The sequence below is a fragment of the Loxodonta africana genome, chromosome 12 (assembly GCF_030014295.1).
Source record: "Loxodonta africana isolate mLoxAfr1 chromosome 12, mLoxAfr1.hap2, whole genome shotgun sequence".
NCBI lineage: Eukaryota > Metazoa > Chordata > Mammalia > Proboscidea > Elephantidae > Loxodonta > Loxodonta africana.
The window spans coordinates 22,355,753-22,377,705 of NC_087353.1; the positions used below are offsets into that span (position 1 = coordinate 22,355,753).

At 46.5% G+C, this 21,953-nt stretch overlaps 1 protein-coding gene across 1 annotated transcript in view; it reads left to right on the forward strand.

Annotated features, from left to right (window-relative positions):
• GREB1 (growth regulating estrogen receptor binding 1) overlaps nucleotides 1–21,953 on the forward strand; it is a 98,223-nt gene that overhangs the window by 21,937 nt on the left and 54,333 nt on the right. The window contains exons 4-10 of the mRNA XM_064295037.1: nucleotides 1,559–1,741; nucleotides 3,364–3,507; nucleotides 5,606–5,734; nucleotides 11,525–11,638; nucleotides 12,123–12,266; nucleotides 15,154–15,339; nucleotides 19,081–19,431. Coding sequence (XP_064151107.1) covers nucleotides 1,559–1,741; nucleotides 3,364–3,507; nucleotides 5,606–5,734; nucleotides 11,525–11,638; nucleotides 12,123–12,266; nucleotides 15,154–15,339; nucleotides 19,081–19,431 — 1,251 coding nt within the window. The remainder of the gene's footprint in view (nucleotides 1–1,558; nucleotides 1,742–3,363; nucleotides 3,508–5,605; nucleotides 5,735–11,524; nucleotides 11,639–12,122; nucleotides 12,267–15,153; nucleotides 15,340–19,080; nucleotides 19,432–21,953) is intronic.

Here is a 21,953-nt window from a genome sequence, read left to right on the forward strand (position 1 = left end):
GTGAAAGTTTACAGAGCAAAATTGTTTCCCATTCGATAGCTTGTACATAAAGCGTTCGATGGCATTGGTGTCATTCCCCACAATGTGTCAGCACTCTCCCCATTTCCATCCTAGGCTCCCCATTTCCTTCTGTCCTGGTTTTCTGCCCCTTACTGTCTTCTTTTCTTTGCTCTTGGGCAGATGTTGCCCTTTGATCTCATATAACTGATTGTTCTAAGGGGCACGTTCCTCTTGGGTGTTATTGTAACTAATAATTCTAATCAGCATATTTTGAATAGGCTTTGCAGTTTATAAAGGTCTTTTCAGGCATATTCTCTGAATTTTAATAGTTCAAATGAGGTGGGTTTTGTCATTGCCGCCATATTGGCAGCCCCACCAGCGTCTCAGAGCTGTTGGGAAGCTCCAGCAGCTGCCAGAAAGGCCACCTGGCCTTAGGCAGCAGGACACTGACACCGAGAGACAGCCACATTCTGAGCTGATGCCTTCACTCCACTGGCTGTAAGCACGCAGGACCGTTTACCAGTGTCTCAGCCGTGTTCTCTGCCCGTTCACCGTGGAGCTCTCTTGGCTTCCTGTCAGCAGCTTATGGATCAGCTTAAAGGACTCCAGGAGGGAATTTTGGACGCTCAGGAGGTTTCCTAATACATCCAGTCCCAGTGGCCTCATTGCTTTGAGGTTCTGTAACTGGCCAGCATGGAAGGAAATAGGGACAAAGATTATTTCAGACACCTGATCCGTGTAAATAACTGAACGAGATAGTTCTTATTCTACAAGGTTTTCCCTGTATATTGTTGTTGTTATAGTTAGTTCCTGCTGCGTTGGCCTCAGACTCACGGCAGCCCCATGTGCAATGGAACAAAATGCTGCTGGGTCCTGTGCCATCCCCTTGATTGGTAGCACATCCAGCTGTTTTGATCCATAGGGGTTTCAGTGGTTGCTTTTGGAAATAGATCACCAGGCCTTTCTTCCTAGTCTGTCTTAGTTTGGAAGCTCCGCTGAAACGTGTTCAGTATCATAGTAACACGCAAGCCTCTGCTGACAGGTGGTAGCTGCACATGAGGTGCTTTGGCTGGGCCTTGAACCCAGGTCTCCTGCATAGAAGGTGACAGGTTTATAAATATGCCCCTAAGAAAGTGAAATCTTTCAAGTTTGCCTGGGCCCATCTCTATTACTAAATCCCAGTTCTTGTATTTGAGTTGAGGACATCTTGACCTCTGGGCCAATATAAGATAATGGGGCCTTTTGCCTCGTGGTAGTTTCTGGTTGGTTGTATAGGGCATGGATGTTAAGCGTTTCGGTGAATTATGTACCACAGTGAAACCTGTGAGAGCCGGAACTTGCCAGGACTGCCTGGTTTTTCCAGGTCTGGAAGGTTCTCTGCCTTTGACAAGGTGAAAAATATTTGCACTTTCCGCCTCTGACAGGTTTCTGCCGTACACAGGTTCTGGCTTTCACAGGTTTTACTGTATCTGGAAAGGACTTTGAAGGTAAGTTGGTGTTATCTGGCCTGTTTTAACCAGAGTCACCGTTGGAAACACTCATGGTTTGTGTCCTCCAGGTTTCTCTGGGAATTGTGTTGGCTGCGGAAAGAAAGGCTTCTGTTACTTCACGGAATTTTCCCATCATATAAATCTTAAATTGACCACCCAGCCCAAGAAGCAGAAGCACTTGAAGTACTACCTGGTCCGTAATGCGCATGGAACTCTAACTAAAGGACCTTTAATTTGTTGGAAAGGCTCAGGTGAGCTTCCCCCTCTGGTGGAGGATGTGTAGGTGTGTGGTGGATTGTCCTCCAAGTGGTCACAGATGCTAACTGGCCTGACTTTGGGGAGAGACCATTCCCTAGTGGGCTTGAATTGTAGGCAACAGACCAGACCTGTGGAATTTACAATGCTATTTTGAAAAAAAAATTTTTTTTTTATTTTGCATTTAGTATGTTTAACTAGCTTATGGTGGTAGACTAATTGTATGGGACATTTAAAAGTTGACCGACAGAGGTCCACATTATAAGAGCTTCAAGGTACAGGTAAGAGCAAGAAAAACAAAAATAACAAGAATCTCTTTGATGACAATGGAGCCACACTATGCTGTGCCCCTTTGTGGTAAGTATTTAGAGCAGCAGTTTTCAACTCAGTTTCAATTTTGTCCCCCGGGAGACATTTGCTGTATCTGGAGACATTTTGGTTGCCACAGCTGTGGGGGGGTGGGAGGGTGTTGCTACTGGCATCTAGAGAATAGAGGCCAGGGATGCTGCTAAATATCCTACAATGCACAGACAGGATAGCCTCCCACAGCAAAGGCTTATCCAGCCCAAAATGTCAGTATTTCTCAGGCTGAGAAACCCTGATTTAGAGAAAGCTTGGCTTGACTGATGGCTCCTGAACCCTGAACAGAAAGTCAAGTTCACATTTCTGGTTTCTGAAGACGTGACTAGGCTAAAGCTTTATGAAGCTTTAGGAAAGAAGGCTCTCCACTCCAGATCTTCTTTGTTTCCCCTGTATCTCTTATGGCTACAGTCAGCTATGGTGGGGAAGATGGAAGGGGGGCTGGATTTCAGAGAGGCCTAACCTTGGGGTGCTCACTGGGATACACCCATTTGAGGGATGTGTCTCTGTCAGGGTTCTCAGGGAGATGACCTTTGCCCTCACTTGTCCCTTTTTATTGATGTCTGGTCACCTGGAATCTGTCAGTCAGGCCCCATGAGTTGAAAGAAGAGGCTTCGTGAGCGGGTGGCAGTTCTCATCTCCCCCTATCCGGTCACCCTTTTCCTTCTTTTCTTTTCTCCTTGATTTATTCAGTAAATATTTCTTGAGCTCCTACTATGTGTCAGCCATTTTCTAGGCCCAGGGCTGCAGTAGTTCTTCCCCTTGAGGAGCCAGTTAAGTGTCTTTGATCGCTTGCTATGGCCAAGAACTTCATAGGTTAGATGTGCCCCTGAGAATCTTTCTGACCGAGGATGACTTATGAAATAGAGGAAAGCGTTGATTATTCCTTCACCTTTGAGTGATACTCTGTTCTTTCCTGGACGTTTAAAGGCAGAGATTGAATGACTCACTCGTGTCATCTGTTTTCCTTTCCTCCAAATGCTCACTATTGCTCCAACTCCTGACAGTCAGAGCATGGTGAGGTAGGTTGTTCCTCACACTCATTCATTCCTCCTTTCCTTGGCTTGGAGCCACAGGCCAAGAGTCATACCCCTTCCTCCCTGGGCTATACTGAATCAAAGACTAGGATGGCGTTAGCACCTTGTATGGTTATCTATGTGTCTTACTCTCCTATAGGACAAATTCCAGCCCAGGAAATCATCTCATAACTGTTGGAGAAGAGCGGGTTGGTTTTCATGCATGTGTCTTTCTCCCTTAGAGTTCAGGAGCCGGCAGGCCTCTGCCAGCATGTGTTCCAGTTCTCTCTTCCAGCCACTGGAGAACTCTGGGCCTCTGGCAACCTTCCCCAGTGAGCCCATCCCTGGAGCAAACCCAAGCATGGTGATGGGAGTGCAACAGGCAGGTGAGGCGATGGAGAACCGCCAGAGGCTGCTACGCCTGCAGATGATGTAATCAAACATCCTTCCGAATAAGCAATGGTCACGTTATCTTTCTCTCCAATGTCTTTAGATTTCAACTTGAATTTGCGACAGCTTTCAAAACGGAATGCTTTATTACTAATTTGAAAAGTTTTTCTGCATTCCTCTTTGATACTCGGTGCCATCTCCTTGATGGTAGGATCACATATTAGTTCCCTCTGCATCCTCACAGCACACAGCTACCTGCACAATGGATACTCAGTCAGTGTTTGCATGGAATTGCTAGAAGGGGCAGATAAGAGTAGATTGCTGCCGCTTATCAAGTGCTCAGCATGCCCCAGCCTTATGTATATATCCCATTTAATCCTATGAACAACCCTGGTTTTAGTTTCCCCATTTTAGTGATTGGGAGACTGAGGCTCACAGAAGCTGAATTTTTGCATAGAGTCTCATAGACCGTAAATGGTGGAATCAGGTATTTTGACATCATGTATTTCTGATACCAAAAATGATGCATTTTGCCATACTGAAGAGACCTGATGAGCACGATAGTTGTTTTCACAGTATATACCAGCCGTCTCAAGGACTCTAGAAGGTCATGGGTCATTTTCATTCTCACTGCAGTAAGGGTCTGTAGAAGAGCATTGGCCCTGAGAAGGGAGCCAGTGCCCTTGTATACCACAAATCGTTAACAAAGGGGTTGCACCAATGTTGGGAATGTGCTCCCCTCCAGAGGCACCATGCCTCCCCTTCCCCGTGGCGTTTGCTGTGGTCCTCACTGCCTGGGACTGGTGCTGCACTTGGGCAGCCTTGGATGTCTGCCAACTCGGTGACTGGCAAGACCACTAGGTTTGCAGTCAGAACAATTGATTGTGAGTTCCAGCACTGCCACCTTCTAGCCCAGTGACATGGGGCAACGCATTTAAACTCCTTGAACCTCTGTTTTCTCATCTGTAAAGTTGAGAAAGAAACTTCTGTCTAAATTGTAGGATGATTATAAGAATCAAATAAGATATAATGGTAGCAAAAACTTACTTAGTGCTTGCTATTCATAGGCAGGCACTGTTATATGTGTTTCTGTTAATTCGTATAGTAATTCTGACAAGGCCCAGAGTTGGTACTATTATTATCTCCATTTTATGGATGAGAAAATTGAGGCACAAGGAGGGTAAGTAAATAACCACACTCACATGGCCAGCAAGTGGCAAAACTGAGATTCACGCATAGGCAGTCTGGGTTCAGAACCAGGCTCTTTACCCCTCACCATGCTGCCTTGCCCATGCAGAGCGGTTTGCGCCTCTCTCAGCTCTGGAGTGCCCTACAGACTCTGAGGCCTTCCAGACTATTCTGGTTGACTTGGGGGACTTAAGCAATGCAGTCAGCATCAGACAACAGAAATAACAGCAACCATGGTTGCCCTAGAGTTGTCCTCAGACCTGGGAAGCTCCAGGCCTGTCACCAGCCCAGAGCTGGGTGATAGCAAACATGACAGCTTTCCTGGGGGCTTTTTTTTTTTTTTCAAGAGGAACTATTTTATTTTGCAAACGTATTTGTAAAGGATCATTTGCCATTTCAACAGTCTTCGTATCTACAGCCCAGTAACATTATGTTCATCATGTTGCTCAACCATCACCTTTAACCATTCCAGATTTTTCCATCACCCTCATCAGAAGCTCACTGTCGCCTAAGCTTTGTGTCATTCTTTCCCTCTCCCTTCTGGGCAGACTTTGATACAAACCTGAACTCTGGAAGGTAAAAGAGAAGGTAGGGCAGTTTCCGGTGCAATACCGGAATTCAGGGAGCTTCACCTGTTGGCCACTTGTGCCCTCTGGCCTGTCTTTCACCCAGACCATGCTTACTGGCGTGTATGCATGTGTGTGTGTGTGTGTTTTCTCAGTGCGGCAGATAAGTCAGCTGGTCGGCATCCCTATGTCCACTGCAGGAATCCTGACCTCCCAGTGAGACTTGTTAATGAATAGCTAGTGTGTAAAAATGGAAGAAAAATAATTTCCTACTTGCCTGGCTCACAGGGCATTCCTGTGAACTGACCCTGCTTTCTTCCTTCTTTCTCTTTGCCTTCAGGATCAGCCTCTGATCACTTCTCGCTAACAGCAGCACTGGGTTCAGCTGTTTTCAATGGCAAAGATTCCCCAAAGCATCAACAGTTGGTGAAGAACAACCTGGTGGCTCTGCCAAGGCCCTCAGCTTTAGGTAGACTTGTCTGCCCTGGTGGGCCATGCAGGGTGGGTCCTGTGCTTCCCTGGGCCAAGGCATTGGAGGAAGCACTGGGAGCCTGCAGGTGGCGGCTGCTTGGCTTCCTGGTGTTACTTGGGATGAAGAGTCCGGCCAGGTCAGCAGGTGCCTCCAGAGTATGTGGGTCTGTGCCCAGGCCTATGCTGCTGCTGGGTGGGAGACCAGGGCTTCTGGCATTGAGGGGTGGAGCTGCACTTGGGAGGCATCATGTGTGCCAGGAAGCAGTGGGAGCGCTTATCCAGGAGGGCTAGTGAACTGTCCCACCATGGGCCGTGCATTAGGAGGGCTATAGAGCTCTGGAGAAATAGGCAGCAGCATGGTGTTGCAGGAAGGACACAGGATTCAGGATCAGATACTCATGAATTAAAAACCCAACTCCGTCTCTTTGGGATCTTGGACAAGTCTTTTGGCTAAATGTTTTCTTATCAAGAGGTAAGAATTCCACTCCTAGGGTTGTTAAGAGGATCAAATGAGAGATACTGTATACAATGGGCATGTAATTGGTAGCTCACTAAACGGTACCCACTGATGTCATCAGCATCATCATCATTGAGGGCTGGTCGGCTTGGGGAAGGCATCCTGGAGGAGCTGATAACTGAGCTGTGACTTTGAAGTTGGGGAATTTCTCTCTGTCCTCCTTTATCCATATGGCTAAACTGAATTTTAAGATCAAAGACTATTCACACTGGAAACCAAATCAAACCTGTTGACATCAAGTTGATTCCAACTCATTGTGACCCTATGGGACAGGGTAGAACTGCTGCATAGGGTTTCCAAGGAGTGACTGGTGAATTCAAACTGCCGACCTACTGCTTAGGAGCCAAGCTCTTAACTACTGTGCCACCAGGGCTTCTGGAGGAGCCCTTAAAAAGCATCTAGTCAGTACTCGGTTTTACAGAGGAGAAAACTGAATCCCAGAGAGGCAGGGTCAAGCCTAGGATCCAGTCTTCCCTGCTTCCTTGTGCTGTTGGAGGACTTCCTGGTAAAAATCTTGAATTTTCCAACTCTTAGTTGAAGGACCAAATATGTTTTCTGAATTGAATCTAAAGCTTTCCAGTCCCAACCAGTGTATCTACTCTGGAATTGGAAATCAAATCTTTGTCACTCCCAAAGTACAAGGAACCACAGGCAGGCTCCCACTTTTCTTCCTGTGATGGTTTCTTCTCCCCTAGGTCCTGAATTTAGGGGGAGCCATGTGGCTGAGGAGCTGGACCTCTGGGGATGGGGGTGAGAGGCCTGTGGTGGACATGCCTCCTCTGAACTGTGACCTGTGGATGTCCATCCTTCACCCCAACATCAGGGAAATGTGGGCGTTTCTCAGCTGGGACACTGGAGCAGTTGGCTCTGGAAAGGCAGGCTGGGGATCCCCCTTCTGTGGTTAACTGCATGAACTTTTCTTGCTCTGCTGCATGGAAGGGTGTGGGAAATATGTTGTTGTTAGCTGCCTTTGAGTCCGCTGCCGACTCATAGCAACCCCATGCACAGTGGAAAGAAATGCCCGGTCCTGCACCATCCTCGTGATTGGTTGCACATGAGACCACTGTGATCCATACGGTTTTCATTGGCTACTGTTTGGAAGTAGATCACCAGGCTTTTCTTCCTAGTCCATCTTAGTCTGGAAGCTCCGCTAAAACCTGTTCAGCATGATAGCAACCCGCAAGACTCCACTGACAGATGAGTGGGGGCCGCACTTGAGGTGCACTAGCCAGGAATCGAACTCTGGCCACCTGCATGGGAGGCAAGAATTATGCCTCTGAACCACCCGTCTCCTAAACTTCCTCGCATGGCCCTCAAGCCCATCTGCAGTCTAGCCCCACCTCCTGGTTGAGCCCCATTCCATGTTATTTCTGCTCATGTCACTGTGCCACAGCTGCATCCGGCAATTCAGTGCCCCCCTTCCTCCCATTATGCCCCTCATCCTCATGTCTCTGTGCCCTGCCCATACGTTTCCATGTGCTTGACTTGCCCTCCCCACCCGCCTGTTAAACCCGCCCTTCAGAGCTTTTTTTTCAGAGCTTAGCTCAGGCATCACCTCCTCCACCAAGTCTGCTCCTGTCTCTGGACACTTAGGCATTATAGTTGCATGGTTGCTTGTGTTTGTGTGGGCTGCTGACTCCCTGGGCTATGAGGGTCCGGAATGCAGGGCTGCCATGCTTGTTGCTTGACCTCCAGCACCTGGCTGGCGTGGAGCTGGCACAGAGGGGCTCCGTGGATGATGGCTAAACTGAGTCACATTGTATTGTTTGAAAGCACAGCTGAAGCTTTGGAGTTCCTTTGCCTTCTCTTCTGCTGCAGGAGAGCTCAAAATCAATTTTTAAAACACTGCTTCTAAAACCAGGGCTTTGAACCAGTTTGTTCCTGTTAGACTCCCTGCTGAGAATTTGCATTTCTAACAAGTTCCCAGGCGATGCTAATGCTGCTGGTTAGGGACCAGTTCTGAGAACTGCCAGTGAAACCAGAAAACCAAACCCATTGCTGTGGAGTCAATTCCGACTCCTAGCGACCCTGTAGGGCAGAGTACAACGGCTCCATAGGGTTTTCAAGGTTGTTATGGAAGCAGACTGCCACATCTTTCTCTAATGGAGTGAACCGCTGACCTTTTGGTTAGCAGCTGAGTGCTTTGACCACTGCACCACCGGGGCTCCCTACTAGTAGAGCCAAACAAAACTAAAATCATTGCCCTCGAGTCCATAAAACTAAAATCATTGCCCTCGAGTCCATTCCGACTCATAGCAAACCTATAGTACAGAGTAGAACTGAGAACTGCCCCACAGGGTTTCCAAGGAGCAGTCGGTAGATTAGAACCGCCGACCTTTCGGTTAGCAGCCGAGCTCTTAACCACTGCACCACCAGGGCTCCTTACTAGTAGAGCAGTGGTTCTCAAAATTTATTACACATAGAAATCACCTGGGGGTCTTGTTAAAATGTAGATCTGAGTCAGCACATCTAGGGTAGAAATGCAAATTCTTCACAGGGGTTTGAACCGGAATGAAGCCCTGTCTAAAGCCACAAGGAGCGTTTGATTGAGGCTTGAGGGCTGATGCTCAGTCGTCCTCCATGGAGAAGCGCTGGGCCCTGTGGGGGAGGAAATGTGTAGGGTCCTTTTTCTGTTGTCTCAGACAGGGAGTCGACTGGCATTTGGTGCTAAGAGGGAGTAGACAGATGGTAAATGTCCTGCATTGAGTGGGCCACATAATAAATTGTCTCATCCAAAACGTTATGTAGTACTCGCCACTAAGAGCTACTGCTAGGAGGAGTTGGTCCACGTTGGTACCTCAGGAGCAGCTTCAGCTGATAGCGTTTTGGGAAGGGCTCCTGGGCTCAGAGTCCTCTTGGAGGCATGTGGGGTTAGCTTCCCAGGGTGAGAAAATATCTGTAACTCTTCTATTCTTAGTAAAAAAAAAAAAAAAAAGGTACAATTCGCTACCTACCCCCTTTGGTAGTTCAGCTACCAGGGAGCTGCTATCTTAGTCTCTGTGGAAGCTCTTCTTTTGGCCCTTGAGGACAGAAGTTTTAGAGAGTCAAAGACCTGGTCTAAGATGAAATAATGATGACAGCAGCCAGCTCAAAGGTGGCTATGAGGGTCAAAGGAGCTGCTGTTTGAAAGCACTTTGTAGACAATAAAGTTAATTTATGTATTTAACTTTTTATCCATTTTATTCATTTTCATTCAGTCTAAGGAAGAGGTGAACATAGTTTGGGCTTACTTTTTTTTTTTTAATTATTATAGTTTAGGTGAAGGGTTACAGAACAAACTAGTTTCTCATTAAACAGTATGCATATTGTTTTATGACATTGGTTAACAACCCCATGGCATCTCAACACTCTCCCTTCTCAACCTTGGTTCCCTATTACCAGCTTTCCTGTCCCCTCCTGCCTTCTAGTCCTTGCCCCTGGGCTAGTGTGCCTCTTTAGTTTTGTTTTATGGGCCTGTCCAGTCTGGTTGAAGGGTGGACCTCATTACTGAGCTGAAAGGGTGTCTGGGGGCCATATTCTCTTGGTTTCGCCAGTCTCTGTCAGGCCAGCAAGTCTGGTCTTTCTTTTTGAGTTAGAATATTATTCTACATTTTTCTCCAGCTCTGTCCAGGACCCTGTATTGTGATCCCTGTCAGAGCAGTTCATGTTGGTAGCCAGGCACCATCTAATTGTACCAGACTCACTCTGGTGGAGGCCGTGGTAGTTGTGGTCCATTAGTCCTTTGGACTAATCTTCCCCTTGCATGTTCAGTTTTCTGCATTCCCCCTTGCTCCCGAAGGGGTGAGACCAGTGAAGTACCGTAGATGGCCACTCACAGACTTTTAAGAACCCAGATGCTACTCACCAAAGTCGAATGTGGAACATTTTCTTTATGAACTATGTTATGCCAGTTGAGCTAGATGTTCCCTGAGACCATGGTCCCCATATGGGCTTACTTTTGAGACCAAAGCTATAATTCTCAAACTGCAGTGTGCTTGAGAATCACTGGGGGTGCTTGTTAGTAGTGAAGTTTTCTGACACTCATTTCCAGAGATCTGATTCTGTAGGTCTCAGGCAGCACCCAGGAATGGACAGTTTTAACATATCCCTGGTGGTTCTGATAAGGAACGGTGCAAACAGTTCATGCTTTTGGCCGCTAACTGAAAGGCTGGAGGTTTGAATTCACCCAGCGACACCTCAGAAGAAAGGCCTGGCCATCTTCTGAAAAATCAGCCATTGGAAACCCTGTGGAGCACAGTTGTACTCTGACACAGGTGGGGTCACCATGAGTTGTAATCGACTGTGCGTCCACTGGTTTGATTTTTCGTTTTTGGGTTTAGTGGCTCTGATGGGACTCCTCAGACCAAAGTTAAGGATAATGTAGCTCTAACCAGTGGGTCTCAATCTTGGTTTACGTTAAAATCACCAGAGGAGCATTGAGACCATTGGGATGCCTGGGCCTCACCAGCTGCTGGAAATCTGATTTAGTAGGGATGGACTGGGGTCCAGACAGATATATTTTTCAAAGTTTCCCAAGCCAGTTAAATGTGCAGCCAGGGTTGAGACCCGCAGCTCTAAACGTAGGGGAAATTTTGTGTCAAATTGGTCAAAAAAACGTATGCTAACCAAATTCCTGATATTTTGAATAAACCACGAACATAGCTGAAGTCGTGAGCATACTGTTGTCTAGAGTGGGCAGGGATGACTCATTAACAGCAGTGGGTACCAGCTTCTGTTCTCCTTGATTTTTAAGTCTGAAATTAGCTTTCAAGGATAGAGTGGGGTGGGGAGCACAGGTGGATCAGTACTGCCCTCAAGTGGTGGAACTGTGGTGGTGCTTGCAGTGAATGGGGCTGCAGCTTGTCTACGGAGATAGATTTCTCTGTTCCAACTCTTAGAAAATACACTGGGATTTATAGATAACAACGGTGATGATGATGCTGTGGGTAATGGTAGCTACCGTTTATTGGGCCCAGTCTTTTGCTGGGTGCTGCACGCTTCATATATATTTTCTTTAGTTCTGATTGAACCACCTTTCAGAGTAAGTTTTATTATCCTACTTTAAAGATGAAGCAGCTAAGGCTCAGAGAGATACAGCTTGGGCACATGGACAGTTTGGGATGAAATATTTTTGAAAATTGACAGGTTATTTCTCTATGCTTAGATACTTCACTCAAGGTCCATTGTAAAGCTGTGATACTTTTATACCAAATAAGTGTTCTCCAAATCAGGAGAAGGTTTTATATAAGCTTTCCTACTGACAGCCTAATCCATGCTTTAAATGTTGTCTAGGTATCTTACCAAACTCCGGGCCCCCTAAAAAACGACACAAAGGGTGGTCCCCAGAATCTCCGTCAGCTACAGATGGTGGCTACCCCCAGGGTGGTGGGAACAGAGCTAAGTATGGTAAGTGACTGAAGCCTTGCAAGAAATCCATGACTTAGGGGCTAGTGGTGGTGGTGCTGATAAGGTGGTGGTAGTGTGTGTGTGTGTGTGTGTGTGCGCGCGCGCGGCGAGGGAGTTTCTAGGGGGACAGACTTTGGTATAACAAAAGGATCTCTCTATCACATATTAGAGTTGCTTAACATGGCCTCAGACCCCATGTGTAGTAGTGAGTTCCCTGATCGTAGAGGAATTTAAAAAGGGGTTTGCTTGTCACTTGACAGGGATATTGACGAGAAGGAGTCTAACTCATTTGGTCGGGAAGGTTAAACTCAGTGAGCTTAATGGCTCCTTTGACCTTCAGGGTCTGATTCCAAGACTTTGGTGCTCCCATGAGCAGAACATGGGTCAGGATGTTAGCAGGTACGATAGCTGGCCTGACGTTAAGTCTACTAAAGATAGATGCCTTGTCTGATATATTTTACTAACAATCTTGGCGTGTTTCTAGAGACTGCAGGCATGTCCTGCATGCCCCAGGCTGGCTTGGTGGGTCCAGCTTCAGCCACCTTTCCCATTGTGGCCTCCGGAGAGCCAGTGTCTGTTCCTGACAACTTGCTGAAAATATGCAAGGCCAAGCCGGTGATATTTAAAGGCAAGTACAGCAGTTGAGTGGATTAAAGGAGAGCCTGAAAGAATCCACGAGAAACAGTAAAAAATGAGACCTTGTTCTGAGAAAAACTCTTTGCAGGGCAGTGAAAGAAGTGAGCAGGACAAATCTCCAGTTTAGCATCTGATCAAATGCCCAGAATTCTAGGGCTTGTTAAACAGTTTTCCACAACAACCTGAAGTGAAACTATTCATTCCCATATCTTCATTTGCTTGTTCATTTACTCTCATTTTTCACTCAGTTTCACTGGGCCCCTACCATGGTAGCAGGCATGGTGTTAAGCACCGGGAACATGGAGATGGATAAATCACAGTCCTTTACTTCAAGGAGCCTCTGGTCTGCTGGGCTGCCCTGTTGTTACCCTACGTCACTGGTATTTTCTGACTATGAAATCTGACTCAGATTGGGCAAAGATAGCCATGGTCAGCACTGTAGAATCTCATAAAATAGTATGAGATTTGTCTTAGTTACTTAGTGCTGCCCTAACAGAAATACCACAAGTGGGTGGCTTTAAAGAACGGAAGTTTATTTTTTTTCACAGTTCTGGAAACTAAAAGTCCAAAGGAGGGACTTGGCTGTGTCAGTTCCTTCTGTGAGCCTCTCTCCTAGTTTTTGGTGGCTGCCAGCAACCTTTGGCATTTTGCTTGTAGGTGGGTCCTCGTGTGTCTTCTGCCTTCCTGCAGTGTGTGTCTCCATGACTATTCAGGTCTATTTATAATTCAGAAGGGATTAGGTTGAGAATTTACCCTACACTGGTATGATGTCATTAATATAACAAAAGAAACCCCTATTTCCAAACAGGACCACAATCACCGGTACAGGGCCGGGAATTTAACACATATTTTGGGGAGACACAGTACAATCCATAACAAGATTTGACCTGTTTGTGTCAGTGAGCTAAAATACCTTACATGGAGGTAGATTTTGACTCAGAGAAACCCTTTTTAATGAAGTTGGATGCCTTGACATGGAAAACTGTGTGAAGATTTGGCAGGACTTACTTGATGATGGTACTCACCAGTACAGTGTGCTGGCATACAGCCACACACCTCCTCCCCGCCACATCATACATACAGATCCCTCTTTATGTTAATACTTGCATATGGTATTATGCCTGTAGTAACAGAGAAGGAAGGGTGGGAGGAAAAGGGCTTTTTTTTTTTTTTCTGAAAAAAAAAAAAAAAGGACAGTATTCAGGAAGTAGGGTCAAGTGTGGGTTTTAAACTCGGCACAAGACAGGGCCAATGACTAGGGGATCCTGCTGGATCCTACAGGCTAAAATGAAGGTCAGCATTCATTTGTGCTGCGCACATTAATTGCATGGCCATTATGTGTCTCTGGTCAGCCCTGAGAACACAGATCTGAGAAAACAGGACAGGACAGGACACAGGGCATGGAGTGTGTGCGGGGTCTTCACCTGCACCTTCTCTGCACCAGGAGCCTCAGACATTGGGTGGAAGCCCAGCAGACCTGAGTCAGACACTGAACAACCTCACAATACAGATTATCCTCTTTGTCCCTCAAGTGCCCTGGGCTTCCTGCCACTGTCTGTTTAAGCTATACACCCCTCTCTCTAAAGCGCTTGCTGCCCTGACCCCTGTCCCCCCACTTCCATGTGCTCAAACCCCACCCATGACTCAGGACCCAACCAGATGCCTCCTCCATGTATCACTCTGTTTCTCTTTCACCCAAGTCCCACTGCAGCTTCTCTGTGTCTCTTTTATGACAAACATTATATCCTTATGTTATCCCTTATAAACCGTAATGTTCGTGAGCAGTGATACCCAGATTGTGGTCTCTGGACCAGCAAAACCAGCACACTTGGAATCTTCTGAGAGTTGTGAATTCCCAAGTCCCATCTTAGAATCAGAATTGGACCCCAAATCTGCATCAGAAGCTCTGGGGTGGGGTCCAGCCACCTGTGTTTTAGCAAGCCTGGGTGGGGGGCGGGGGGGTCCTGAGCATGTTCAAGTGTGAGAAGCACTTTCCTTGAGGACATGAACTGTGTTTTAGCCCCAGATTTACCCCCAAAGCCTACCATGATGCCTGCACATAGCAGGTCTTCAGTAAAAATATAGGTCATGGATAAGTTGAGCACCTTCTCAGAAGTTTGTGAGATACTACATGTACATGTGATACATTGGATTATCTCAGCAACCCATGAAGATTTGATATCCTCGTGCCCATTGCGGAGACTGGGGCTTAGAGAAGTTAAACTTCATGTTTAAGGTTACAAGCTTTTGAGTGATAGAGAAGATATTTCAACCTGAACCTGGGCTCTTTCATTTTCAAGAGTTGTCATCAGAGTTCATCTTTTAACTAATTAGTTTGGTGGGTTCTGTCAGTATTCTAAGTCTTCTAGTCCATGATTGATTTTCCTAGCTCAGATTGCCAGAATCTTGGGAGGCTGCAAGGCAGAATAAAACATAGTCCCTACCTGCTTAGAGTCAAGGAGGCAAACTCTGGCAAACAATACAGGGCACAGATCAGATGTTGTGCGCACGAGGCAGTGTGTTCTGTCATTAGCACCAAAGGAGTAAAATTGGCAGTGGCTCTTTGGCTTTGGCAAGTCACTTCTCTCTGGGCTTAAGCTTCCTCACCTTCAGAATAAGGGGATTGGACTAAGTGAACAAGCAAATGCTAAAACTCCTCTCAGTTGTAGACAGTTAGGACTCTGTCAGTCCAGGGAACAGGAGGACAGAGCAGGTGTGCTGGGTCAGTGATTTCCGGGAAAAGGGCACTTGAGTCACCCCCATTGCAACTCACCTGTCTGCTTTAGCTGCCAGCATGCAGGGAGTCCATATGTGTGTGGGCTGTAAGGCTGTGCACAAGGCCAGTTGCCAAGGAGATGGTGCTGCTTCTTCCTCCGTAGGCCATGGGAACTTCCCTTACCTCTGTGGGAACCTGAATGACATTGTTGTAAGCCCTCTCCTGTATACATGCTACCAGAATTCCCAGTCCATCTCTCGAGCGTATGAGCAGTATGGGGCTTCCACAATACAGCCTATCTCTGAAGAGATGCAGCTCTTACTAACCGTCTACTATCTTGTCCAGCTTGGTAAGTCTGTGTTCTGTTTACCAGGAACCCCTGGTAGAATAATCACTAAAGGTGAGAAATACTGACCATCAGAGTGCTTTTGAACACCAACTTGGACTGTTGCAGGTGAAATACAAAGAAATTATGACTGGATATGCTTTCCTCCAGCTTACCCAAGAGCTTGGCTGTTAACCGAAAGGTCAGAAGTTTGAATCCACCAGCTGCTCCTTGGAAACTCTATGGGGCAGTTCACCTCTGTCCTATAGGGTCGCTATGAGTCAGAATCAACTCGATGACAACAGGTTTAGTTTTTGGTATGAAGTTACTGCAGTGGTCACCACCCTGAGAGGCTGGAAAACGGATTAAAATAGGTCAAAATCTATAGAGAGTAATTAAAAAATTAGCTTACCTGCTGTTATGGACACCAAGACTATAGCAAGGAATAAAGCAGACAAGGACTCTTTCCCTCAAGGAGAGTGAGAGAGAATACACAAATAGAAAATAAAGCGGGGAGAGGGTAGGGTGTATGTGTTTGTGTGTGTATACGTGGTTGATTGAGGGTAACCAAGATAGCCCTCTATGAGGAAGTGACATTTGACCAGAAGCCTGAGTGATGAGAAGGAGCCAGCCTCGTGAAGCTCTGTGGAACGCGAGAAAGGAGGGGAAGGCTGTGAGGCAGAAGGAGCATGGAGTGTCCCAGGATCCCTTCGGCTACAGCAGAATGAGAAAGGGCAAGAGTGAGAGGAGGTGTGGTCAGAGAGAGGGCAGGGCCTTAGGCTGTGGTAAAGAATTTGATTGGATTTTAGACACATTGAGAAGCTACTGGAATATTTTTAAGCAGGGGCCTGATGGGATCTGACTTCCCCTTTGAAGAGACCACATTGGCTGCAGCGTGGAATGAGGCTCCACGGCAGTAGTGGGAGAAAGGCTGTTGAAGTTGTCCAGTGAGAGGCCATGGCGGCTTGGCCACTTAGGTTTGCAGGAGAGAGACCCGGAGTATATTTTGAAGGTGAGGATGGTAGAATGTTTGTTTGAGGGAGGCGAGGGACAGATTGAGGTGAAGGATAGAATTGAAGGATGAACAAGAGTTCTGTCTTGGCAGTTTCAAGTTTGAGATGCCCATCAGGCAGCCACATGGGGTGTCTTGAGGGTTTGGATAGGCAGGTCTTAAGGCCAGAGAAGAGGTTGAGGCTATTTGGGAAACAGCTTAGCGATGATACATACTAAAGCTGTGAGACCAGGTGAAATCATCTGGGGAGTGACTATGGATGGATAAAAATGGCAAGGCCTGAGCCTTGGGAACACTGCAATATTTAGAGATCATGAGAGGGGGAGGAACCTAAGGAGCAAACTGCGACAGAGCAGCCAGTGAGACAGGAAGGAGGCCAGAGAGTTGCTGCTTAGGACAGACAGGAACCTAGGAAACATCGTTGATGCCCACCCCACTGTTCATTCTTTATTCCTCTCTCTCTGTTGCTCTCTTGTCGTGCTCTCTCCCTTTCTCCCTCTGTCACTCTCTGGCTCTGCTGTTTTTCTCTTTCTCACCATCACATCCAATCCATCAGTAAGTCCTGCTGGCTCTACTTCCAAAACGTCTCCCTAGTTGAATCTCCGTTGCCTTCTACACCCCTGCCAGCCTCATCCAGGGCAGTACGCTTGCCCCTTAGTCTCCACATCTGTTAAAAACGCTCAGAGTCCTCCAGGAGTTTCCCATCACATGTACAGTCCAAACTCACTCAAGGCCCCAAGTGATCCAGCCCTGCCTCCAGCTGTGACCTTTTAACCCTGCCACTTCCTGCCTCTGCTCCTTCTGCTCTAGCCACTCTGTCTACCCGGAGCAGATTTGTTCCCTCATGCCGTTTGAGTTGCAATTCACATGTCACCTCCTTTGGAGGCCTTTTCATTGTTGTAACTAAGACAGCACTCCCCATCAGCCTCCTTCAGCATTCTATCCTGTTAACCTGTCATCTTGTCATTTAGAGCACTACTATTCACTGAAATGATGTGTGTTTGTTTACTCTCAGTGTGTCTCCCCAGTTAGCATGTAAGCTCCATGAGAACAGAACATTATATCTATCTTGTTCATTTCTCTTTGTCTGCAGCGTGAAGTAGACATTCAGTTAGTATATGTTAAATGAATGGATAGACATTGGCAGAGAAGCAGATCAGAAAAAGTGTTTCAAGGAGAGGGAATAGGTCACTATGTCAGTGTGTCTGAGAGGTGGATTGGAGTGAAGAGTGGTCATTGACCATTGGACTTGATCATATGGAAGTGATTGGTGACCTTGGTGAGGATTTAAGGGAAGGATGGGGACAAATGCCTTGTTGGAGTGGGTTACAGAGACTAGGAAGTGAGGCAATGAGTGTGGTGAGTGTAGACAACTCTCTTGAGAAGATTTGCTGGGTGGTAGTGATTCTGGAAAGGGAACATTTTCAAATACGGGAGATATAACAGTCAAATCAAATTGTCACAAACCAGTGAGTAGGTGGTAAACCAAAACCAAACCCATTGCCATCAAATCGATTCCAACCGATAGCCTCCCTATAGGACAGAGAAGAACGGCTTCATAGGGTTTCCAAGGAGCAGCTGGTGGATTCAAACTGCTGACCTTTTGGTTAGCAGCAGAGCTCTAAACCACTGCGCCACCAGGGCCTCGGGTAGGCGGTATTATCCCTATTTTACAGATCAGGAAGCTCAGGGTTATACAGATAGTGCTGGGCTGAGCCGGATCGGAACATGTCACCTAAACCAAAGCCTAGTGCTCTTTTCTCTAGCTCACCCAAACATACAATTTGTATGTATAAGCCAGACAATTCATAAAACAGAAAGTACTCGTAGGAAACAAATGTTGGAAAATATTCATTCTAACTTTAGTCATCAAAGAAATGTAAATAAGCAGATCAATCAAGGAATGTTTTTATCAATTAAATTAATGACAATAACCCAAATGGTAGTATCTAGTATCCAGTGCTTTTGCGGGTGCAGTAAAACCAGTAGTGTCTTGCATCATTAACGTTGTGGCAAATCCATCCATTTAGGCCACGTGGAATCCGATAATAGGTGTTAATTGGTTCTGTAAGCCCGCTTTTGAAGTAACGAAGTGGGAGTAATGTTCTGCACATAAAGATGTGTATCGCAGAATGTTTATAAAGGTGACTATTTGGAAGCAACAAAAGGATCAATAATAGAGAAATTACTAAGTAAATTATAGTACCTTCATATAATGGGATTCACGTTTTCATGCTATTTACAGTCTTCCTAAACATCACTGTTAATACGTACTCAAACCCATCGTGGGTTTGAGTACCTATTAACAGTGATGTTTAGGAAGACTGTAAATAAATAGCATGAAAACGTGATAATGGTATAATGGTAAGGAAAAAGGCAAGACCCAAAGTTGTGTGGACACAGTCACTACAGCTATTTAAAACCGGCATGTGAAAACCAAGACGGAGACATACACAAAAATAGTTGTGGTCCTGTCAGGACGGTGAGGTTATGGCAGCTTTTACATGCTCCTGTGTTTTTCAGCTGTCCGTTGTTAGTTGCCTGTGGAGTCGGTTCTGGGTTGTGGCAGCTCCATGCGTACCACCCAGGGACTCCTGTGATACTATTCAACATTTATCATTTAGACTGTGTTATTTTCAAATTAACTTACTTGCATTCCCCCAGAAATGCCCCGTCATGTGTGTATAGAGCCACCTGCGCCAGACAGGTAGAGCAGGTGCCGAGGCGTTTTCTGTCCACATTGTCCTTGCCAGCGGCAGACCAGGTGCCCCTGATGGAGGACCTGGAGCAGATCTTCACGCGCTCCTGGCGCGAGTCCCACCTGACGGAGATCCGACAGTACCAGCAGGCGCCTCCGCAGCCCTTCCCGCCAGCGCCTAGTACTGTGGCGCCTGTCACCTCGGCGCAGCTTCCCTGGCTGGCCGGTCTGGCTGCCAGCTCCTGCAACGACAGCGTGCACATCATCGAGTGCACCTACTCTCTGGCCGAGGGCCTCTCTGAGATGTTCCGACTGCTTGTCGAGGGCAAGCTCTCCAAGACCAACTACGTGGTGATAATCTGCGCCTGCCGGAACTCCACTATCGACTCCTGCATCGCGGTAACTGGTGAGTCCTGGCCAGTTCCTCTTGGCCTGTGGAAACCCAGCTATATTTGTTTCTGAATCTCTCTCCTTTGCAGTTCTCTCACCTTTCACTTCTGCTGGCCTGAGGTTTGCAGTAGCGACAGACCTCTTCAGAAAGGAGCCTTGGGCCCTTCACACAAGCTGTTTATGTCCTCCATAGTATGCTTAATTAACGATTTGTTCCTATTTTAAAATGGCAAGTTTAGCAGTTCACATTTCTTCCCTCAGGAAGACTTGGGTCAAATTCAAAGTCTAAATCCAAAATAAAATCAAACTGGTTGCTACCAAGTTGATTCTGACTCACAGTGACCCCATTTGTGCGAGAGTAGAACTGCGTTCCATAAGATTGTCAGTGGCTGATTCTTTGGAAGTGGATATCTTCCGACGCTCCTCTGGATGGACTCGAACCTCCAACCTTTTGATTATGAGCTGAGTTTGTTAACCGTTTACGCCACCCAGGAACTCCGGAGTCTGACAGACTTGGTTTAAAACTTGGTTTCACCGTGCATCTGGCCATATTGACTCTGACCCTCGGTTGGTTCAACTATAAAATGAAGATAAAAATAATACCTTATTGTGTTGTAGAAACCGTGGTGGCGTAGTGGTTAAGTGCTACAGCTGCTAACCAAAAGGTCGGCAGTTCGAATCTGCCAGGCACTCCTTGGAAACTCTATGGGGCAGTTCTACTCTGTGCTATAGGGTTGCTATGAGTTAGAATCGACCCGACGGCACTGGGTTTTGGGTATTGTGTTGTGTGGGTTAATGAGATAACTAATTAATTATAAAAATACTTACTGAAGCCCTACTACCTAGTGCCCATGTTCTAGGTGCTGGGGATACAGGAGTGAACACAACTAAGTCCCTGCTTTCCTGGTACATCTATTCTAGTGGGGGAGGCAGACAACAAACAAAGAAGCATTTGACATGTCAGTGGCAGGTGCTATGACAAAGCATAGCTCAGGGCAAAGGGACAGAGAATTAAGAGTCGTTGTTGTTAGGTGCCAGCCAGTCGGTTCCTACTCATAGTGACCCTATGCACAACAGAACGAAACACTGCCTAGCCCTCCACTATCGTCACAGTTGTTGTTACACTCAAGCCCATTGCAGCCACTGTGTCAGTCCGTCTCGTTGTGGGTCTTCCTCTTTTTCAGTGACTCTCTACTTTACCAAGCATGGTGTCCCTCTCCAGGGACTGGTCCCTCTTGATAACGTGTCCAAAGTATGTGAAAGGAAGTCTCGCCATGCTCACTTCCAAGGAGCATTCTGGTTGTACTTCTTCCAAGACAGATTTGTTCGTTCTTCTGGCAGTCCTTGGTATATTCAGTATTCTTCACCAACACCATAATACAGAGGTGTCAGTTCTTCAGTCTTCCGTATTCATTGTCCAGCTTTCACATGTGTATGAGGCAGTTGAAAATACCATGGTTGGGTCAGATGCACCTTAGTCCTCAAAGCCACATCTTTGTTTTTTAACACTTGAAAGCAAGGTCTTTCGCAGCAGATTTGCCCAGTGCAATACGTCATCTGATTTCTTGACTGTTGCTTCCATGGGCGTTGATTGTGGATCCAGGTAAAATGAAATCCTTTACAGCTTCCATCTTTTCTCTGTTTATCATGATACTGCTTATTGGTCCAGTTGTGAGGATTTTTATTTTCTTCCATACTGAAGGCTGTGGTCTTTGATCTTCATCAGTAAGTACTTAAGTCCTCTTCACTTTCAGCAAGCAAGGTTGTATCATCTGTGTATCACAGGTTGTTAATGAGTCTTCCTCCAATCCTGATGCTCCGATCTTCTTCATATAGTCCAGCTTCTTGGATTATTTGCTCAGCAAATTCAAGTTAGGGGATACTATCTTATAAGGCAGTCAGGAGACACCTCTCTAATGAGGTGATGTTAGAACAGGAACCTGAGGGAAATGAGTAAGCACTCCATGCAGGTATTGGGACAATGGCAGGGCTTTCCAAGACTGTGTGGGAGCATGTTGTGCTGGACATGCTGAAGGAACAGCAGGAGGGCCAGAGCAGATGACAGGGCTGTGTAGGGTCTTGGAGGCCATGTCAGAGCTATGGATTTTTCCCTAGTGAGTCAGGAAGCAGTTGGAGGGCTTTGAGCAGAGAAGGGACAGAATCTGACTTTTGTTTTTGAAGGATTACGCAGCTGGCGTGAAGACTTGTGAAGAATTGACTGGGGAATTCTGGTATGGGAGGCTGTTATATCAGTCCAAGGCCTGGTGGTGTCTTGGCTTAGGGTGGTGTAAGCGAGAGTGGAGAGAATTGGCCTGATTCTGGGTATATTTTGAAGTCACAGCTTTTAAGATTTGCTGATAGGTTGCATGTAGATTGTAGGAGAAAGAGAGGAGGATTTTGGCCTGTGCAACTGGAATAATGTGGTTACCGTCTATTGAGATGGGAAGAACTGCAGGAGAAGCAGTTGTTTATTTTTATTTTTTAATTGCGTGCAGAGGGAAGTGGTGGCAATCACGTTTATGATGGGACCAAGAGTTC